This window comes from Platalea leucorodia (assembly GCF_965183815.1).
Source record: "Platalea leucorodia genome assembly, chromosome: Z".
NCBI classification, from domain to species: domain Eukaryota; kingdom Metazoa; phylum Chordata; class Aves; order Pelecaniformes; family Threskiornithidae; genus Platalea; species Platalea leucorodia.
The window spans coordinates 15,493,812-15,515,498 of NC_138858.1; the positions used below are offsets into that span (position 1 = coordinate 15,493,812).

Here is a 21,687-nt window from a genome sequence, read left to right on the forward strand (position 1 = left end):
ATTTAAAAAGCCTGGAGCAAGAAACTCTATACATTTAATAACAGCTTAATCTTCTCTCTCAAAGTGCTTTAGAAGGAGGCAAATACAGATAATTTAACAAATTCTACGTATGTTCAGGAGCCAGCTAGCTAGAATGAAACACAGAGAAGAAAGGCTTTGTAAGATCATTGTAATTTTACTCCACCCAGGCAAAGAAGAGGACCTGGGGCTACCGCGCTGCTGCTCTGCACAAGGTTAGGACATGTTGCGGTGGCATTCTGCAGTACCGTGGCTAACCTGAGTGGCAGAGAGATATCTTCCAGATGGCTTGGATGCTGGAAACTGCTTAGGATGACCCTTCAGCTGCACTACTACCTTGTTTCTTAGCCAGGCTAAGTGGTCAAGGCGGAGGGCTTGGAGGGCTATGCTCCTATCCTGGGTGAATGGCTTCTGATAAATAAGTTAATCCTTTCAAAACTGGTTTGGGTGTCTCAGCCTGGCATATCCCCAGACCATGTACACATAAGGGTTTAATTCTTGCAAAAGCCGTAGACCTGACTCAAAACCATGCCAACAAACTTACTGTCGACGTGGGAGTTGGGAGACAGCAAATGATGTAAGTGGAGATAATAATGTAGACCATTCAATTCTAGAATTTGTCCCCAGTTTTTATTAAGTTTCAGAATACAATCTAAACTATTATTTAAATTAAATTTTAATCAGTATCCCCTACCTGCCCCCTTTTTATTACTGTAAACATGGTATATTTAGAATGTACATTTTGGATGTTAATACTTTTTAAACACAAGGGGCTTTCTCTCTCCTTCTTGTGTTTAACCACTTCTACTGAAGCAAAGAAGAGGAGGAGAAAATAGTGAGAGTCCTAATCTAGGAAAGTACTAAAAATATAATTAATTTAGCTTTAGCAGTTTGCTTTTATATCCAGGATTGATGGATATGTGCCACAAATTGTGCTCTGTTCGTGCCTTCCTTTCAAACATTAAAAATGGGGATAAAATATTTTCCTCTCTCACAAGATAAATATATTATTATTCATGGAAATCTGAGATATCATTGTGATGAATGCCATGAGAAGCTAATAATTCTGGGTGCAGCACAGGCTTGGGAAGATTTGCACTAAATAAAGGAGTGGCCAGAAACTGAATGAGCAGGGCTGAACAACTGCATTTTCTGTTAAGTCTCATCCAGCCCATGCACTAAATGAGGCGGGGATCCTGTGGAAAAAAATACTGAGCCATCATGTAATTATAGACTGCACGCACAGTTAAAGACGCATCCACACAAGGAGGCACAACTGAGGCTGTGCAAATACAGACTCGGTTCTTGTACCTCCTACCATTTGAGTGCTTCACTCTAGTGAAGCTACATGCAAAAGCCTTTCCATGTGGGACAGTCTGGGACTATGACTATGCAGAAGTCATAAGGGTATCCTTTTACAGGTCCATCAGTTTCCTCAGAAGTTGTCTTATTTGACATCAAATATACACACACACAGAGGCACACACATGCATACACGCGCACACGCTTACACCTGTATCCGTCATGAAGCAACGCAGTGGTAAGGGCTAATCTAAGTCACACAGCGAATCCAGGTTCCTCCACAGAACTTCCTTGCCCTTACTAAAGCCCTGGTCTTCACAGTCGAGGTGGATTATACAACAAGATCGCACATAGAGGAGGGTTTTGTTACCACCATGGGAGGCGTAGCCAAGGGATCTGCAATTACGTGGATTGAGAATATAAACCTCTTACACAGGAATGCACAGGAGATCAGCTGCGTTCCTGCAGTCCAGAGCGTGCGGTAACAGCAGAGAAATGCTCTAAAGCTCCTGAACTAGACAAGTGTTTTTTGTCCTCCCAGTTTTTGTTTTGCTTAGCCTGTTTACTGGGACAGCGTAGAGGTACAACACAGATGGAAACCAGCTCTGTTTACCTGAACTGGGGTGTTGGTGCTGAACTCTAATTTTTATGTCAATATTTTGATGTTTTCACTGCTGAATGTTTTAGCAGGCACAGCCAAATAGTCCAGAATTATAGACTGAGTTTGGACAGGGGAAAATATCAAGAGAGAGAACAGCTTTCCTTTTCCTTCTCTATGACTTTTAAAAGATAATAGAATAAATTACAGGTGAGAAACCCTTAAAATACAGTCTTTATTAAACTCCCTAAGTATAGATTTTCCTGTCTAGAAGATTTTCTGCTTACATTTCACTTTCTGGATAGTAATTACCGACAAACAAATGCCACATTGTAGTTGTGCTGCCTTTGCAGCAATAATAAAGTTGATTTACACTCTGTCAGCTGCTCAGTGATAATTTTCAGAAGTTATTTTTCAGCTACTGTTGTTCTGCTTCAGCAGAAGATGATGCACGCGCATTTTTTTTTCACAAAGCACACTTTTATTCAGAAGAAAGAAAAAAAATGCATCCAGTGAACAACATATTGGTAAAATAATGAAAAGAATATATAATACCGGTAATTTTTCAGTGTGTCGTACCTTATAAATACATTTCAACACCCTCTAACAATCACATTATATTTGATCTGTGCAAACAATGCACAGATTTTTAGCTTAAAGTATCTTATGATTATTTCTTTTGATGATTACATGTATCATAAGACCAATTGAGTCAGTATAATCAGTAAGGAAACACAGTACCTACAGCACATCAAGGCTAAGAATGTGGAAAAGCTATTCAAAATATATGACCGAAAAGTCCCACAAAGAATAAAATTAACTTCTTTTTCACGGGGAAAAAGAGGTTTGTGTTCTACTGAAATCCTTTAACACAGGATAAACTATTCAAAAGGAAAGTTCCTTTGTTGGCCTTACTGCAACACATGAAGTTCTACTATCAGTTAAAACTAAAATAAGACTGGGCGTATATGTTAGAATTTAACGCAAACTCTTTTTGAGATTATTAGCTGTGTAAAGCATGAAACTATTGTTAACTGTCAAGTGGTTGTATATTTCTAAATGTCTCCATTCCCTCTCAGTTCTTTGGAATATCACTAATTTGCTGCAAATACCCTCTTGAATGCCTCTGAAAAATAGGTAACCACATGCAGCAACATAGCCAAATAGCTAGACACATTCATTGTACTTAATATACAAGGTCATGTTTTAAATTTGTGTGCTGGTGCTGATGTTTACACATACAATTGGTATTTGTATGCCTGGATGCTGGTTGAATAGACAATATAGAACAGGAAACTCAAGTTTGCATATAGCTTTTCAGTGTATTATCAGTGATTTTAAATACAGTATAAAATAGCTTATAGGCTATTATCTCTACAGTTAATTTTATGTTTGATATCCCCATAGCATTATACCTCCTTAGAGATTTACTGTATTTTGAACCATCAGTAAAAGGCATGTGTGTAAGATGAAATCTCAGCTCCACTGAAGGTCAGACCAAAACTCACTGACTTCAAGAGAGCCAAAATTTGTTTATAAGCTAAACTTGCTAGCTAGCTACATTGCACTGGTTTGCACAGTGCACCTTACTTCCCTTGAGGATTATAGGACTTGATTGTCAAGAGGAGCTGGTTGCACTGATCCAGCCACGCTGGTTGTTACAAGTTTTTGATTATCTTGCACTACAGCAAAAGCATCACACATTACAAATACATGTTCCATTTTCTGCACGTGCTCACCCTCTTTATTGGGAGTTCACTGTAACCATCTTTGCATTTCCGGTGAGTTCTGATATATAAGTGCAAAGTGATATTTATTATTATGATTCATCCATTCATTTTACTTTGATTTGCTACTTGCTCATTCAGATAACAGCATCACCAATGATCTTTAGTAATAAATGTTGTTTCTACAGTGCATAAGCGTGGAGTTTAACTTCTATACTCTCAATTAGCCAAGTCTAGTGTAAAATATAGTACTTAGAAGAAAAAGATATTATCAAAATGGTGTGATAAAAATACATGCGGATTTAATCTAGAAGTTATTTCCAACCAGTTTATCTAAGTTTATAGGTTCATTTTAATGCCTAAATTACTATAGTGACAACAACAACATATCTTCAAACTAAACAGAAATTAAACCTTAACCTAAATGTTCTAAATATATTTTGAACAACACTATACTATAAAGTAGACTCTTCTATGGTTTATATCTCAGAGTGCTGTATGTAACCCACACAACTTTGTTATTATTTTACTATTAATATCCGTCAAAAAGTAATTGCAACATGGTCAAATACATTTTAGAAGATGGCATGCTATCATTAGTACAATGCAGAAAAAGAAACTTCAATAATGGTACATGGCTGTACATGTCAGTGTAGCTCACGCTATTGCAGTTGGAATGGCAGGTCAGCAATGTATTGTCTTCTCTGATGCCCACTTTTGATTTCCTGTTTTCACAACAGGATGTTATCACCAAAGGAAGCATTTCTTTTCAGGATACTGTCCTCCCCAGAGTGGCAGTCTCTGGTGTTTAATAGACCAGAGCCAGAGTAATACCTGTTCCCAGGGTTTGTTGTCCTTCGTATCCTTCATAGACCTGAACTGGCCTCTTTGGGTATAGCTAATTGAAGAACTGTTTTTACATGGACTGTCACAAATGTGGAAAGGAAGTGGAAAATTGTAACCCTAACTTTAGCTCATATTCCCTGAATTTTAATTGCTCAGATAAATGGCAATACGAATGTCATAAAAGCAAGGGATGACAAAAGCCTGAAATCCTAAAAAAAGTTAATTGTACATTTAGAAGAGTGTAACCGATGATTAACTCATAACAGCTTTAGTGACTGCTCTTGCTTTCTCAATTAGGAAGTCCGAAATAGTTTTTGATCTTCAGTGAAGCTCTTATTTGCAGAGAATTCTGCATCAGTCATTATCATAGATGCAATCTGAAGTGGAAATAGAATGCAAAAATATTAGTATTGCGTAGTACTTACTTTGACTCAAGGATAAAGTGAGTTGGTGTAATTGAATATAGTTATTGTATTGTTTGAAATGTTCAACATACCATCACCAATATCATCATAAATCTCTCCATCACTGTAAGTTAAAAAAAGAAAAATAATGTATTAAAAATTAAGACATCAGATATATATTACTATTTGCATGCAGATACAAAATAGTGTAGCAGTATGGTACAGACGTGCTATCAAGTAATTCATTTGCTAATTAGAAAAGTGCAGCCTTTGTGGTTACAGAACAGTGTTGAGCAAGATGATCAGGTCAAAGGATTTTCAGTGGCGGGTAAAGCTGGATACATTTCTTTCTAACGTGAAAGGCTTGCTTTATTAAAAGTTTTTTTTAATTAATTTTTTAAGTAGCTATTCTAACAAACTCATAGAGATATTTCTATAAAAAATGAAATACTTACTGATTTTTTTTTAAATGAAAACCAGAAAAGATGAGTAAAAAAATTCGGTATGCACTTGAAATTCTTATTTGTTTCTCTACTTGGCAATGCCATAATGGTTTTGGAGGAGCAGCTTTTTAGACAATGAATTTAGGTAATGTCTATAAATCATATATGCTCCATGAATAGGAATTCTCAAAATATGTCACTTTTAGATTCATGAACAGGCCCATAGAAGCCAATAAGGGTATTTATATATATGTTATACATATGTATTATTGTTTGCAGACCTCAATTCTAAAAGTGACATCTGATTTCATATTTAAGGGTCTAACGTAAAGCCCACAGAAGGGAATGGAAAGGCTTTGTCTGATGAGAATTTTGGATTAGAACCTGAATGCTGAACTCCACGCAATTATTTGGAGCAACACTGAGCCAAATCTGCTCAATCCCGATAAGACTGAAATAAAAATAAACCCAAATAGAAATTGGTCCATTTTAGTTAAACATTTGAAAATGGCATAAATACACTTAATCACATTAATGTGCAGTTCAGTAATAGATTCTAGTACCAATAATGCTTAATTTATGTAATTTTTCATGGTTTAAACCAGAGTTTATGGTTAAACAATGAGGAATGGGGCCCTGGAAAATTTCCAGCGTGGATGTATGTGACTAATTCTTGAGAAATCTAAACTCTGTAAAAATAACTCAATTTGCAGGACTAGAATGACATACTAAAATAATTACATTTCACTTTTATTTACAAAGAGTTTAGAACAAAAGTGAGTGTTATAACAGATTTTTCAAAAAGATCACTTTGTACTTACTTCTCAACTAAATTGCTTCTCAGAACATAGCCATCTGTAAAATTGAAATAGATATGTATTTAAGTTAAATTTAAATATTCATGTTATTTCTTATGTTGCTAGCACTAGTGAAATACATTTTTTCTCTTTTAGATATTTCAGATGGAAAGACATAATACATGGACAACAATGTACAATGGATATCTACTCGAGGAAAATTTTGCTATGATGTCCAATTTTAGTTTTAATTATTCTTATCTGCTTGTTTAGTATAACATGGTGCCTTAGATTAGGCAATTAGAATACTGCAGTAGCTCCAAGAGCACTTAGACATCTACTGTGCCAGGTATTTTACATATTAATAAAATGTCATTTCTCTTGTTTCATTGTAATGGTTTCCATTGTGTACAGAACTAGTGGTGAAAGGAGAAAATAGTAATACTGGTTATACAAGATTAGGTTTTCATCTTATATTTTAGTTTCCTTGTTGCATGAGAGGGGTGTGAAACAATAGGTATTAACACAAAATATGGTACAGTTCACAAACTATAGCACAAAAATGTGGTATAGTAATAACCACATAATAATATATATTATTATATAAATATTATATAAATTATTATATAAATATTATATAAATATTATTATAATAACAAGTAACAGAAATATGTATAGTTTCCTACAGCAAAAAAAAATCTTTCAAGATGTATACACCAATTAATTATCATTAACTGTAATTGATTAAAAATTTTTAACTGTATCACATTGATAAGAACTGTTTATATAGATAATGGAAATACCTTAGAAAAGCTATTCACTAGTGAATTATTGTATTACTCTGTTGCATTACTAACAAAATCAGATAAAACTACACATATTCTTCTTCAATATATTTAATCTCTTGAAAAAATTACTTGCTGTCTTTGGTAAAAGATATCTACTGAAATACTTGTCAATTGGTACAACATATACAAACAAAGAGAAAGCCATAACAGTAATTACATATTTGTAGGTAAACATTAGTATGTTGGTACAAAAGTAGGACAGTTCTAAAGGAGAAATGTGATCTTGTGTTATATTTGAAATTAATGTATAAGTTTCCTTCTTTTATTGATCAGGAGGCTTAAATGGTCACACTGACATGACAGGTTTCTAGTAATTCATACATAATCCATAGGTAAATTGATAATAAATAATAATAAATAATGATAATGATAATTATAATGATGATAATAACAATAAATTTATTAGCTTGATTTGTAAAGTTCCTTGAATTCTTGGAGTTGCTACTGCTCCGTGTGCTTAGGAACCATTATATAATACAGAAAGTATCAGTTTTCTGCTAGTATTTCTGGTGGAGATCCTTCGGGTCAGTCTAGCTGAATCCCCAGATCTTACTCTTTTACCTTAAGGAATTATTTCCTCCTTCACATGAATTTTGCTTTTCTGATACACAAGACATGAAAGTATCTTCTCTTTTTTTAAATGCACAGTAATGTCCAGCTAAAAAATCTCGTATTTTGTGTTAAGCCTTTTTCACGTCCAAGCCCTAATTTTATTCTAACTGAAATTGCCCTTTTCAAGATCTGTAATTTTACTAGTAGGGGAAACCTTCCCTTGTAAATTGGCATCAGACACAATGAACTAGTGCTGTTCCCAAAAGCTGCTGAATTATCACAGTCTTCAACTGGCCAATGTTTCAATATATAAAAATGTCCTATGATTCCTATATGGAATATTGAAAAGGTTATCTGACAAGACTAATATCCAAAATAGTCCTGCAAATAGTAATTAAGTAACTCATTCTTCTATAAAGCTTTTCTTCATAAAGAAACATTTGCATAATTCATTTTAACTTGGCGTATTTCCATCTTAAAATATGTAGATATCATATATTGATATAAAACTCAAATGTAAATAAATGTTTTTTCTAGTATATGCTGTATCAATCACTATATATAAAGTAGATTAGCGATTTGCTCTGTGAAGGCCATAATACATTAAAAACACTGCATTTTTAAAGAAAACTTCTGTCTTGTGCTATAGCTGAAGGTTGCCTAAAAAGGCATTAATTTCATGTGATAATATTTTATTTGGCACTAATCTGCTTTAGCTTCTGTTTAAGACTTAACAGTAACATGAATGAAAAAATAGTTCTACGCATTTAATAGTTTTGCAGCTAGGTAAGATAAAATTTGCTTCATTTGCCTGTATTTATATCTTTAGGGTCATGAAGATTTGATACATAAATTCTATTATAACTTTTGCCTCCTAAAAATGTTAAACTGCAGATAATCTTCAATAGTCAAAGAACCCAGTGCTGCAGATTTTCAGTTACCTCTGTATTCTCTCAGGCTGATTGCAAGTTGATACACATAGGGAAAGCCCTGTCTATTCAGGATATTCTTAGCCTGGTTTTCTTCCCCCAGATTTTATTATCTGGGATAAAGGCATGAAAATTGATTTTTTTTTTAAAGATGCATCTTTTTAAAATTCTCTTTAAGCAGAGTCAAATAATTTCCAGGACTCCTGAAGTCTCACCGGGGATCACTTAAAATCATTTGGCTAATCTAATCTTTTCTGTTTCTTTTAATTTTCTCACGTGAAATGCATGAAAGCAAAATTTCTTCACTTACAGTCACAGCGTACAAACACAGTGTGCTGGCAAGCCAGATGTGCATGTGCCAGTCCTTCTGCCACTGCAAAGCATAATCTAGGTTCTTCTGATGGTCCCTAGCCCCTAAATATGTGGGAGATATAGCCCCTGCTGATCTAACACTCTTTCAAACTTACTAATCCAAAATTACACATCCAAAGTTTCAGTTTCTAACTAATTTATTCATACTTATGTGGCTTCCATAATAGAGAACAAGGCAGCAGGTCCGCACACTCGATCTTGATCATTTAGCACCACCGAAAGCTATGACACATCAGGCCAGCTGCTCTCTGATGGTGTAAAGGAGGCTTGGAGAGGACACAACTTACATTTTCAGGCACTGAAGTCCATTTATATCCTAATGTTTGATCAAAATCTATGAGAGTGAATTGAAGGTCTCTGTGTGTTTCAGGAGGTACGTACCTTTTGTTGGTCAGACCAAGGCAACAGTAAGAAGGAATTTGAGAAGGCAAATGAGAATCAGTTCTTTGTTTCACTTTTGAAATTTCAAATAATTTCATAACAAAATAAGTCATAGCAGAAGACGTTCCTAAGGTCATCAGCTGTTGCTTAAAAAGGTGGGAAGACATTATAATATAATTTGTAATTTTGTTTAACTGCCCGTAGAGGCATGAAGCTATGGAAGTGCTTCATAGGTTGACGATCAAATGGAAGAATTCATGTGCAACAAAGTAACAAAAACATCTTTAATTGTTGTTTTTCAGTCTATCTGGCCTTCAAAAGGTAAAATGATACAAGATACAAGGAACTAGAGCAACTAGAGCATATAACTGAAACTGTCATGCACTTAACTGAAGTAGGATTCAAACTTCACTAATTAATGTGAAAATTGACAGAGAACTACTCAGAGGTTTTCAGGGAGGATATTTTTATTTGTTTTGCTCTTTTATGCATAGCAAAGCAGTAGTTCCTGTCACTATTTGAAAGGCTTTGAAGACTATGTGAGGAACACAGCCAACGTGAACTGCTTTCTACTTTGTCTTTAGCTTGATTCAAAAAACACAGCATTGAAAGCTGCTCTTTGGGAAGTGGCTACGCTATTGCAATCCGTATTTTGAAAAACATATGTGTTAAGCAAGAAATTCTTCCTCACCCTGTAGGCCTGCCAGGAAGAAGGCTATACTCCAGACTGTAACAGTTGAGTACAGAGAGGAAAAAATTAGAAGTGACTGAATCCACTTCAGAGGTTTATGGCATTGGACTGTCTTCTAGATAGGTCAGAGGTAAAAAGTAAAGGTGAACAGAAGGGTGCTGCTACTTTGAATGTAGTCTGTTCCTACACAAAGTGAATTTTCATTAGGAGACTTGAAAAGTATTGTAACAGAAACACATTAAGAAATTGAAACCAATGGTAGATGGTCCAGACTTCTCCAAAAATGCAAAAACTTCTGCCAATACACACGCTGGCCAAGGGTTTCAAAGAAACACTGAAAGGCCTTGCACAGCTCCCAAAACAAGCAGGCATCCAATGAGGATATGTGCTTTGGATCAGCTGGGGGCTGGGGGGAAGACTCCTAAACAGTTTCCCCCCCAGCCTGTTGAAAAGATTGAACTCCATCTCTGGCAATCCAAAGTAAGAATATTGTTATTGATTTTCCCTTGGCTGCAATCAACGGGCAAGTGATTCCCTGAGGTGCAGCATGGATTTTACTTTTACTAGATTCTGTGGGGTATCATAGCTATGCTCTTTTTGGCAAATAGAGGGAGACAGAAGCAACAAAAACATCTGCTAATCTGAGTTGATGCAAAGAAGATTTACATAACTAAGTTGTCCTTTTTCTCACATTTGGTATCTCTTGTCTATTGTAGCTTTAATTTTCTTTATGGCGAGCTGTTCTTAAAACACAATAATAAAATAACAACAATCTACCTCTTGTCAACCACCAGGCAAGGAAAAAAGCAAGTGTTAGGCTCTGCTTTAATATTTTTAAACCCTTTAAAGAGGGTTTTTTACACATCCTTACTCAGTCATTCTCTGGCAACTTGATTTGTACTACAGCTTTTTAATAAAACTTACATTTTCCTTCTTCATTCCTGCACAGGACCTTGGTGTCATCTGTACTTTCTATAATTTCAAGAGATTCCCCTGGTTTAACTTGTAGTTCTTTAGGTCCCCATCTTCTCTGGGGCAAATCCTGGACTGTGGTGGTAGAGTAAAGAACTTTAATTTCACCTTCAAACTGCAAAAATAAAATAAAGAGATGCTGGTTAAAACCATCAACGTAAACCTTATGATCATGCATTTTTTAGAACAATATATTCCCATTTATTACTAAATTTTTGAAAATTAGGCAAATTGTTTATGCTATGTAGAATGTACCCATGCTTGCCATTAGGACTTACAAATGCTCAGATCACTATTTTTACAAGTAGTAGTACTTTACCTTTCAAAGGCAAAATAATGGATTATTTACAAATTAGGGGATACAAATTTGGACACCATAAAGATATTTTAATCTTTATATTTTATGTGAAAAAAACTTACTTTGAACTTTTTTCTGAACTCTTTCTCTTCTTTTTCCATCTTTTTAAGCTTTTGTGCATCTTTTTCATCTGATTTACGTTTTCCAAGGCTTGCTGATTTTGATGAACTAAAACAAGAGGTTAAAGATGAAAAGAAAATTAGCAACACATCTGAGGTATTGACAACCTTTCTGATAATTTTAGTGAAAATGCATTTGCCTCCATGTGTCTTTAGTATATTTTTGTTGTTCTACAAAAGTAATATGGATAATACAATACAGATTTGATTTCAAAAGAAATAAAAAGCTGGGGTTGTCTTTCCTGCTTTTCTCTTTTAATGAGTTCTGATGTTAGTATTTCTATCACATAAGTGAATATGGAAAATTATTCAAAGTATCTAGCTGCTACAGCAATGAGAACTTTACATCTACCGAAAATAGTTTAGGTACATGATACCCATCACTTTGAGATCTCTAGGCAAGGAGCAATTTTTGTGAAGTCTATGTATCTTTGGGCAATAGGGTGAGTAACACATGTCCCACTGTGGAGGCAGCTGGAACATCTCAGCCTTTCGTACAGCACCTGTGTTAGTCTTGTGTTCCCATAGGAGACTTAACTACACCAGGGAGTGTGCATTACATGACCCATTTCAAGTTCTGGGTTTTCTTCCACATCCTTGATATTGTTGACTTGTGCCAGTGAGCATGGAAGGTCTTCCTGCCTTACCTGCCCTTCCTGATGCTGTACCTGGGAATTTAAAATCCAACTCTACTTTTTGATCCTTCCTGATCTCTGTAGGAGTTGTGGATGACAGTTCCACTGATGATGAATTTATGTGTGTGTGTGAATTAACCTAGATTTGGTTAGGAGAGCCACATCTTCTCCCTTGGATATACAGTTCAAAGAGCTCTCTCTGTTTTAATGCCTCCAGACTAGATTATTGTAGTGCACCCTGTAGGTCCACTTGAGTGGAGTTAGTGACAACAGAATGTGACGTGTTGCAGTCATCTTCACAGATGCATCTGTGCTCGTAACACATCTGTAGTCCAGAGATGGCCATAACTTCCTGGTCCAGGGATGAAAGTTTGCCAAGTTGAACTTTACACTTCCGGAGGTGTTTCACACTTATAACACAGGGCACTATCTCCCTTTTTCTTAAAATACTAGAGCAGCTGGGATCAAGTACTTATCTTAACAGTCCCCAAATTTTGATAGGAAGAGGACTGCATGCAGAGAATCTACAATGAAGAATCTTTAGGCAACGCATTCATTTCTACCTCTTGTCCATCAGGGGCTGAATTTGTTGAAATTCAAAGCATGCTTATTTATTCTATAGTCTAATTATTATTTCCATCTGAAATGGAAGCAGGGAGCATTCAACTGCCATCGTCAACAGTAGGGTAAGGAGAATTACAAAACCTGACAACACCAAATAAAGCATACATTAGTAGCAATCTGACTTTAGTAAATACTTTGAAAATGTTTCACAGTGTACTACAGATTTCTAATCAGGGGAGTAATTCCCATTTTCACTTGCTTGATTTCCGGCGGTGGAGGAGGGAAGTCTGAAGAATCTACGTCATCATAAACATCATTGTCTCCACAATCTGAAACAATAGTGTTTAAAAGAATGGAAAATTATTACGCAGTCCTTGAGTAGTGAATACATTGTGTTACAATCTATGGTAGCATAGCTAAGTTGACAAAAAATTGCGGCAAGTACTGTAGCCATTTATTGTCTATAGTAACTGTGGGTTCTGTGTTTTGCACAATGTACGGTGCAAAACAAACACCAGCCAACCCTTTCAGAGTAAGACTCTTTATTAATAATAATAGGTATTCACTGATATTTTAATCTTCTTAAGCTGAAGCAAGTTTTAGCACATGTTGGCTAATGCAATAGCCTTTAATCTTCACTTTAATTAGTCCATTTCCCACTGTGTTGCATCAAAGTATATTTTTGGGGTTTGATGTTAACGTACACTCAGGCACTTCCATAGCACTCTGGTCAATGCAACATTGCTTAGAAGTGGATATGAATCACATGTATGTTAGTTTTTACTCCATCTTGCAATGCCAAAGCAGTGAAAAGAATTCTTACCCCAAGAATATACTTTGAATCACATTCAGAATATTTGTAGAGAGGAAGCAATTGTTCAACTCATCAAATCAATGGCTAGAAAAATCACAGTAGGAGATAAAAGGTTTAGAACTCAGTTCAGGCAATAGCCTCAAAAATTGTAAGAACTTGCTTTTTATTCCATGGCTGAACTGATATTTATGAGTATGTGTTATCTTACAAGGACACTGCAAGTGATAAAAATAACAACAAGCATCTCTCTTTACTTTTGAAGTATTGCATTTTGTTCCTTTCCAAGTGTATCTGTTCATACTTAATGTCAAATAAAATGAACTGATGGAAATCTCACATAGAAAAATTATGACTTCTTAAAAAATACATTAAATTGTGTTCTAGAGAGCTTGCAATGTATTTGTATCTCCTTGTCTGTAGCCAAATCAGTCACAATATTTGAAATTTGTTAGCTGGAACTGGGTAAGCAATGGGAAATCCTGTTTCCTTCCTGCGATGTATTTTTGTAACTAGCATGATACAGAGTAATGTATACATAAAAAAGGATCAGGAATCAATATGGAGATTGAACAATAGGCTATTAATTACCTTTTCCAAACTGCTTTGTTGAAGGAGACATGCTGGAAAAAAAAGATGCTCATTAAGTATTTACATCACATCAATAGGCTTTTGCATCATTTAAATCATTTAAAAAACTTGCAACAAAAGGGTTCCAAGTAATATCCAGACATTTTGAAGCTCCACTGACACCAGCAATACTCATGGACTAAATGTATTTTTACCACTGAATCAAAGTAAACTGGTTTGGAACTGAATGAGAGAAGATGGTGGTAAAAACACGAGTTGCTGATCTAACCTCTAGGCAAGATGAGTAGAAGACAATCTTTTCATTTTTCTGTTTCACATATTATTTCTAAAATTTGGATTAATGGGACTAGATTTACCAGTTTATCTCAGCTATGTTGTACTGATAAGCAAAGTACATTTTAACTGAGGATACAGCAAACTTACAAAGATGATGGATTATTTTGATGTTCTTCACCAAAAAAAAATTTTGGTATATTTTAATTATCAGATTTAGGCAACAAATACAGCTTGTAAAGAGAGTAATTATATTATGCAAGTGAAAAGAAAGGAGGTGAGTATTTTTGCAGAAAAGTATCATCCTGAGCTGCAATTTCATTCATGATTCATCAGGCTGCTGTGAGAACATGTTAGTAGCATGTGATCATTAGAATTAGTTAATGTGCACTGTGATTTCCTGGCAGACTCTTACAACATATCTCCATTATCTTCTGCCCCATTGAGTTTGGTTGTTTTTTCTCGTACACTTTTCTTTTTGTCATCTTTGACCTTTAGCCTCTTCAAGATTCCCCAGGACCAGATACCATTCTTATCTTCATCCTGTGATACAGACCTTTGGAGTATGCATGCAATTATCATAATGTAAAATGTAACATTCTTTTTAAAAGGTCCAGTTTAAATTCTCCATTGATGCACATAATTCTCATTAATTCCATCAATGCATATAGGACAAGGTGAGGACACTTACCTAAATGCTAAACACTAAAATGGTAAACTAGAAATATGTATGTTTGGTCATTTGTAGATATTGAGATATATTTGTAGATATAGATGTTAATCTAGTGGCTTACTGTTTTCGTGTTGCTACTCAGCAAGCTAGCATTTTAGTTTGTTATTTTCATTTCAGAGCCTTTCTGTCTAGTTGGGGATTTGGGGATTTTCATGATTGCTGCTCCTTTTGCTGACATACCAAAATTAATTACAGAATAAAACTTCTCCAAAAGACCAAAGAACCCTTTTTTTAGCTTCACGAATCCATCCTGATGTATACGCACTTGCCGATCATCCTAATACTTGCTAATTATTATGTCTAATTAAAAAATACTAAAAACTGAAATGAAAACACTCTGTTAAAGAAGCAAATTATTTAAATGATTCAAAAACTTACCTAGTTACAGCATCTTCATCATCAATCCCATCATAAATTTCTTGATCAGAAGGAGGAGGTGGGAATATCTCTTTAACAGATTAAATGGTGAATTAATGCATTTATATTTAATGCTGCTGAATAGAGTATTCATTACTGGCCTCTTAAGTATGTCAGATGTGTGCAGTTTGTGCAATATGCTTGCAAATGGAATCTTTCTGTAAACCAGCACAGCCTATTTATTAAAACAGTGATTTAGACTTATCCCAGTTGGGAATGCCATGCACAGCATTTAAACGTGGCACTGCCAATCACAAGAGCATGAATACTGAAAACAAATGCCTTTACACTGTATTCGATGACATTCTCAAGGGCAGATTTTGGCCCAGTTGTTATGATGACTGGTGGCTTTTAAATTTTTGTGTGTGACTCAAGGGATGATTGAAGATGTGAGACCAACCCTCTCAGCAAGTGACATCTTGTGTTCACCCACAGAATCCAGAGGGAAGTGCAATGTAAGCTCCCCATTTTGGTCTCAGTTCTGACCTTTGAGCCCCACCTCCTTCAGTGCAGTGTTAGCTCAGTTTCCATGTCCAGTTCTAGCCACTGGTCAAAGTAATCACTGAAATCTGTACTTAGCTGGCAGCAGCTTCTTTAAGCACTGCCAGGGGATGCTTCTGCCATGACTAGTACCTAAACTCTAAGCTGAGAAGATGAGCTGTGCTCTTGTGATCAACAGGGAATGCTGCATAAATATATGTGCTACCAAAGGGGAAACGGGGTTTGAATGTGTGTTCTTGACAGTGTGAAACTGCTGCAGTCGTACTGGTTAGGACTCCAGAGTATCACCAAAACTGAAGTTCCCCTTAACTCTCAGCAAAATGCAGTTTTAATTGGTAGTATTACTGGCTATTTCAGAACTGGATTTCTCCTGCATGAAACCTCCTGGTCAAGTTAATATTTTGACAATTATATCTGTGCTGTTTTGTGGGACGATTTACCTTCACACAAAAAAAATTAAAGTTTTGTCATCTTCTGGCATGCTTCTGATTCACAGTATCTGAAGACAAAACTTCTTTCTCGCCCAAGTTCCCGTAAGTGGAAAGAAAGTTAATTTGGCCACTATACCTCCTTGTTTGTGGCCTGTTAGCTAACATTTAGCATGCTTATGGATAATTACTGCATTATTTGGAAGCAGCAGAGGTCTGGATTTGAAGGTAAGCAGTACACACAAGCGACCCTCCCCAAAAAGTATACGTAGAACTTACTTCCAGCTCCACTTTGGCCACCACTCTGACTGGAAAAGCAAACAAGAGACGTTTTAGAGAAAAACAGTCATCCTTTAGAAAAAGAAAACACCATGATCACCCATCACTCTTGTAGTTATTAGTTCTAAACCTTTTGGCTTTGGCACTCATCTGCATTGCCAGCCGGGCACTACAAATTCTGCACTGGAAGCTCCAGCACATGCTTGTGTGTTCTATATGGGCAACAACTAAATTTTGCCAGTTCTTTTTTCTCGCTGCTTTCACCACACTCACACTGATTTCTTACAGTCAAATAGTAGTTGCATTCTCACTAATGCTAAAGAAAATGTGTCATCTAATTCGTAAGTAAACTAGATGAGGAGAGATTAACTTCTAGTAGATTCAGGGAAAGCAGGAAAAAATACTCTGGTTTTTTTTTTCCTTGGAAATAATTAATTACAAATTAGAAAAGAGTAATTTAAAATATCATTCACAATAATTCAAATGGTTATAAGAGAGTTATCAATACCATCTTTAGTTAATGTAAAAAAAAAGGACAATATTTTATAAGTAAAGCTGTGAAGCAAATTCTCTATTTGCATAAATTAATGCAGGTATTTCAAGCCAACGAAGGTGCACATTTTCATACAAGCAGAACATTTGGTCCTAATTGTTAGTAATTGTTAACAACTGTTAGCAATTTCCAATAAAGTGTCATTTTCAAGGAAATGCAAATGGAGGTCTACAGCTGTAACAATTTACTATATTTAGAATGTATTTTATATTCCTGTTGATATCTTCGAATTAAAGTACAAAATATGACTTAGGATCACAGGATAATTCATGTTGGAAGGGATCTCAGGAGGTCATGTAGTCAAACTTGACTGGAATAAAAATATAATCTGAGTGAACACTAGAGAGTGCATCCACACCCTTTAGATTCAACCCTAATGAGGGGATTTTCTTGAGATGAAATGGTAAACAAATGAATTTATTGCTCCACTAGCTTTCATTGGGTGATGCTTTAAACCTCTAACTGCACTTTTCTAACATTTCAAGGATACCATATTAGCCCAGTGTTGTAACAGCAATTGAAAAAAAACCTGATAGGTTCACAGTAGTTGAGATTATTTCCAGGTCAGAGCCTTACTTACACTTATACATCAAAACAAGATATTTGTTAAACTCTTGTGCCAAGAAATCCTGAAATATAATAGCCCTAGTCACTGATTAATTTTGGAATATTAACAATACTACCAATAATGAGATAATACCATTTGGTCAAGAGGCTTTTTTTAGCATGGCATTCTTACAGTGGTTTCAAAACATGTTGATGTATGTTAGACCTTCCAACAATTCATGCTCATGAACTGAACAGAATGCTATTAATCACTAGAGAAGATGAAAATGCCAAAATACAGTTTAAAGGATTTAATGAATCTGAGCCATTCATTCATCCTTCCAAGTTCGCTACACTGTTATTTTAACATGCAACAGTGTAAGTATTCTTGTTTGCTTTTGAATTCAATAAATTTTCTAAATTCCTTGCATTGAGGTGGTGAATTGTAATGCTTGCCATAGTGAAAAGGATTGGCTAAAGATACTTCTGCAACGAAGTACTGAATGCTCAGATTACCTAAAACTTAGAACAACTAAAGCAACTCTTCTGGCTAGGTTATGATGATATGAGATGAATGTTCAGGGAGGAAAACTGATATTGAGCAACCTGCAAAAATATCAGATGCAAAACTATATTGGTTGCTTAAAGAATGCCAGCCTGAAGGCAGATCTTTCCAAATGCTGTTTCTGGAACTCATGGGGATGTTCTAGCAGCTGAGGATCAGCTGCATGCAGGAGCCAGCGAGCTGTGTTCCCTTTATTCCAGCCAGGCCTCTAAGTTAAAGTGGTGGGAAGCAGTAAAAGCAGGTGTAATGGCTGAGCGTTTCAAGATGGTTGTCCTACACATTGAAATCCTCTATACCCATATGCAGATCTCTTATCTGAATCCTGGTGTATGTGTTTCTGCACATCAGGACATGTAATGGGGAATGAGCACAGGTTTGTTCCATCACATGACAGAATTGACTTTTATGTGAGGTTGGGTAACAGAGGTACCACCGTCATGCTGGGTCATGTGATAGCCTTGACTTTTGTCACAAGATCACTAGACTATTTCCCTGACAGCAAGTCTCACTGCTGGAGATGACACTTCTCTAGCTGCAGATCTACTTGACGTGAAAAACATGGCACATTGAAGTACAGAGTCTGCTATGTAGCACTGCATTGCAAATACATGCGAGTCTGTGCCATAGAGGAGCTTCTGATGAAGTCAAAAAAGTATAGCTCATACCCATCTCATGAGATTTTATAGGCCTTATTTTAAGGACTAAACACATTAGCCACACTCTCTTCTGAAGGGCCATCCTAGTCATGCTTCCAGAAGTCCCTTCTCTTCAAAAGGAAAGATGTAGTAAGGCTCATAGTTTGAGAGCAATGAGGGCGATCAGGAGTTCCCCGTGCAGTGACTGTTTTCATTGCTTTTGGAGTCTTTTGTTCTTGCATGTTAGAAAATGCAGTATGTGACTTCAAAAGACAGAACAAGAAAAGAGAGGGAGGGAAGAGAACTGCATTTCCTGCAGGTGATTTGTAATCCTGCATGTTTTGCATTTTGTTGTCTTTTGGACTGCAGTACTGTAGGTCCTCTTCCAATAGTATGGATTCCTTCTGAGTATGAATGCTTATGGATGCTGGGTTCCAGTATCCATTCTTGTTCCCCTGACTGCCTCAGTTTGAATAGCTTAGTTTTATGTTTCTGATATAAATGGCTCTTCTTTCGTTACAAGAGTCTGCTTTGTTGTTGTAAAACTTCCCCTGACTAGGCTGACTGGGGTGAATCATTGGTTCCTTTTCATGCATTCCTTATACATACCTGCTAATACTGTCCTGCTCTCCCACATCATCATACACTTCTTGGTCGCTCTCCGAATGTTTCACAGCAGCTCTGGCGGATGGTTGTTGCTTTCTTCTTAAAGAATCATAATCAATCTCCACCATGGTTGTTTTAATGTATCCATCTAAATGAATGAAACCATGTAATTAGACAGAGATATTTTTAAAGCTCATGGTAAAGGGATGAGTTTAACAGAAGGTTCAGAATCAATGATTGAATTGTTTTGTATGATCTTTGAAAACTTTCAAAGAAATGCCTCATTCCAGGCAGCCTCAACTTGAGTCTCCATCTGTCTACACAAATACAAATCTCTGATCTGTCTCAGATTTCCCCCCAAACTCTCCTCAGCTGGTGTCAAGTTAACTTCACCTTTATTTACTTCTCAGCTACAGCAGAAGAATTTGCTGTGCACACTCCAGGAATCATGGGGCAAGCTCCCTTTCTCAGCTAACCTTGGAGCCACTGCAGTCTCATGGCATATTTTAGGGCAGTCCATGACATAAAGATTCTGACAGGTCATTAGGAGGGAGAGACACTTTGTTTGCATTGATTTTGCTTCAGGTTGGTAAACACGCTGCAGCTGCATTGCTATCCTCTTGTCCCTGGATCTTTGCTAAAAAGATGTGGTTATACCCCTGGATGCAATGGCTCAGGAGAAACTTGCAGCAGAGCAGTTGGCCTGAGATTGGGAACTCTGTCTCTGCTGAGGGCAATTTTAGACAGATGTACTGCCTGTGCAGAAGAGAGCCTGAATGGATTTTCTGGAAGGTGAAAAATGCTCATGCATTCTTGAAAATGAAAAATCCCCCATGCCACTGCTTTTGAATGAGCCCAGTTTTTAGTGTGCTTCCCCTCAAATCTGTAACACATTGATTTGCTTCTTTTATTTAAATGATTAGAACTGATTTTCCTCTGTTATTTGGTCTTCTTCACAGACCATTACTGGCGTGTGAACATTGAAGGCTGAAGCATTGGGGAAACAAATTGGGCTGTGCTGTTAACACTCGTCAGTGAGAAGCCTTGTACAGCTTGCAGTTTTACTGAGGCAAGAATTGGTTTATGAAAAGTAAATTAATTGAAGGTAAATTAATTAATTCACCACACATGCTTAAGAAAATACCTTTCTGCCAGCCCTCACTAAGATTTGTTTTCCTATGTACAAAATGATCCATGCAAAAGACTTATTTACAAAACTTCAAAGTATCACAGGAAAGCTGATATTAGAACTTACCTTTTGAGATCATCTTGGCCAATCCCCCTGCCCAAGCAGGATCTGCTAGAGCAGGTTGCCCAGGACCATGTCCTGTCAGGCTTTGAAGATCTCCATGGATGGAGACTCCACCACCTCTCTGGGCAACCTGTTCCCTTGCTTTGTCACCCTCACAGTAAAAACATGTTTCCTGATGTTCAGACAGAATTTCATGTGTTTCAGTCTGTGCCTGTTGCCTCTTGCACTGTCACTGGGCACCACTGGAAACAGCCTGGCTCCATCTTCTTTACACCTTCCCATCAGATATTTATGAACAATTATAAGATCCCCCTCTGAGCCTTCCCTTCACCAGGGTGAACAGACCTCAGCCTCTCTTCATATGAGACACGCTCCAGTTCCTTAATGTCTTTTTACATCCAGTACTACAAAGTGCTCAGCTGGTATTGTCCAGTTCTAAATGTGTGAACTGTCTTACTTAGCTTATTGTCACTTTAGTCTCCTTAAAAGTCAAGCAAGTGCTTTTAATAATTTTCATTGACTTTATGGATCAGTCTTTTAATGTCTTTGCTACAACCCAGGAGCCAGATCATCAACCCCTTAGCACACTGATAGATCCACTGATGATACTCATACAATTAGAGAAACATGTTGGATTTCAGATAAAATAAAATCTAGAAATCAGTTAGAAACTTTCCACAGGAATAGGGACAAGACAAACACCTAAAACAGGACCTTATATGCTCTGCTTCTATTTTAGGAACACCCATGTTATTTTTAATACAATGACATGAAAAAATGCAATCCTTATTACTTGCACGGAGCAAAGTCCTGATGCTATTTGAAGGCTGACATGGAATTACTACTCAACGGGTATGTGAAGAGCACAACATATTGTTCCTAACTTATTCTAGTGCCTGTAGATGTTACATTATGTTGTACAGTAACTTCCTACTATGAAC

At 36.4% G+C, this 21,687-nt stretch overlaps 1 protein-coding gene across 1 annotated transcript in view; it reads right to left on the bottom strand.

Moving 5' to 3' along the window:
• Positions 1–2,478: 2,478 nt before the first annotated feature.
• Positions 2,479–21,687, bottom strand: part of FYB1 (FYN binding protein 1) — a 50,731-nt gene continuing 31,522 nt past the window's right edge. The window contains 12 exon segments of the mRNA XM_082336760.1: positions 2,479–4,848; positions 4,850–4,868; positions 4,988–5,019; positions 6,160–6,193; positions 10,833–10,995; positions 11,301–11,406; positions 12,816–12,885; positions 13,959–13,990; positions 14,647–14,787; positions 15,343–15,412; positions 16,590–16,618; positions 19,498–19,642. Of these exon segments, the coding sequence (XP_082192886.1) occupies positions 4,785–4,848; positions 4,850–4,868; positions 4,988–5,019; positions 6,160–6,193; positions 10,833–10,995; positions 11,301–11,406; positions 12,816–12,885; positions 13,959–13,990; positions 14,647–14,787; positions 15,343–15,412; positions 16,590–16,618; positions 19,498–19,642 (905 nt within the window). The 3' untranslated portion in view covers positions 2,479–4,784.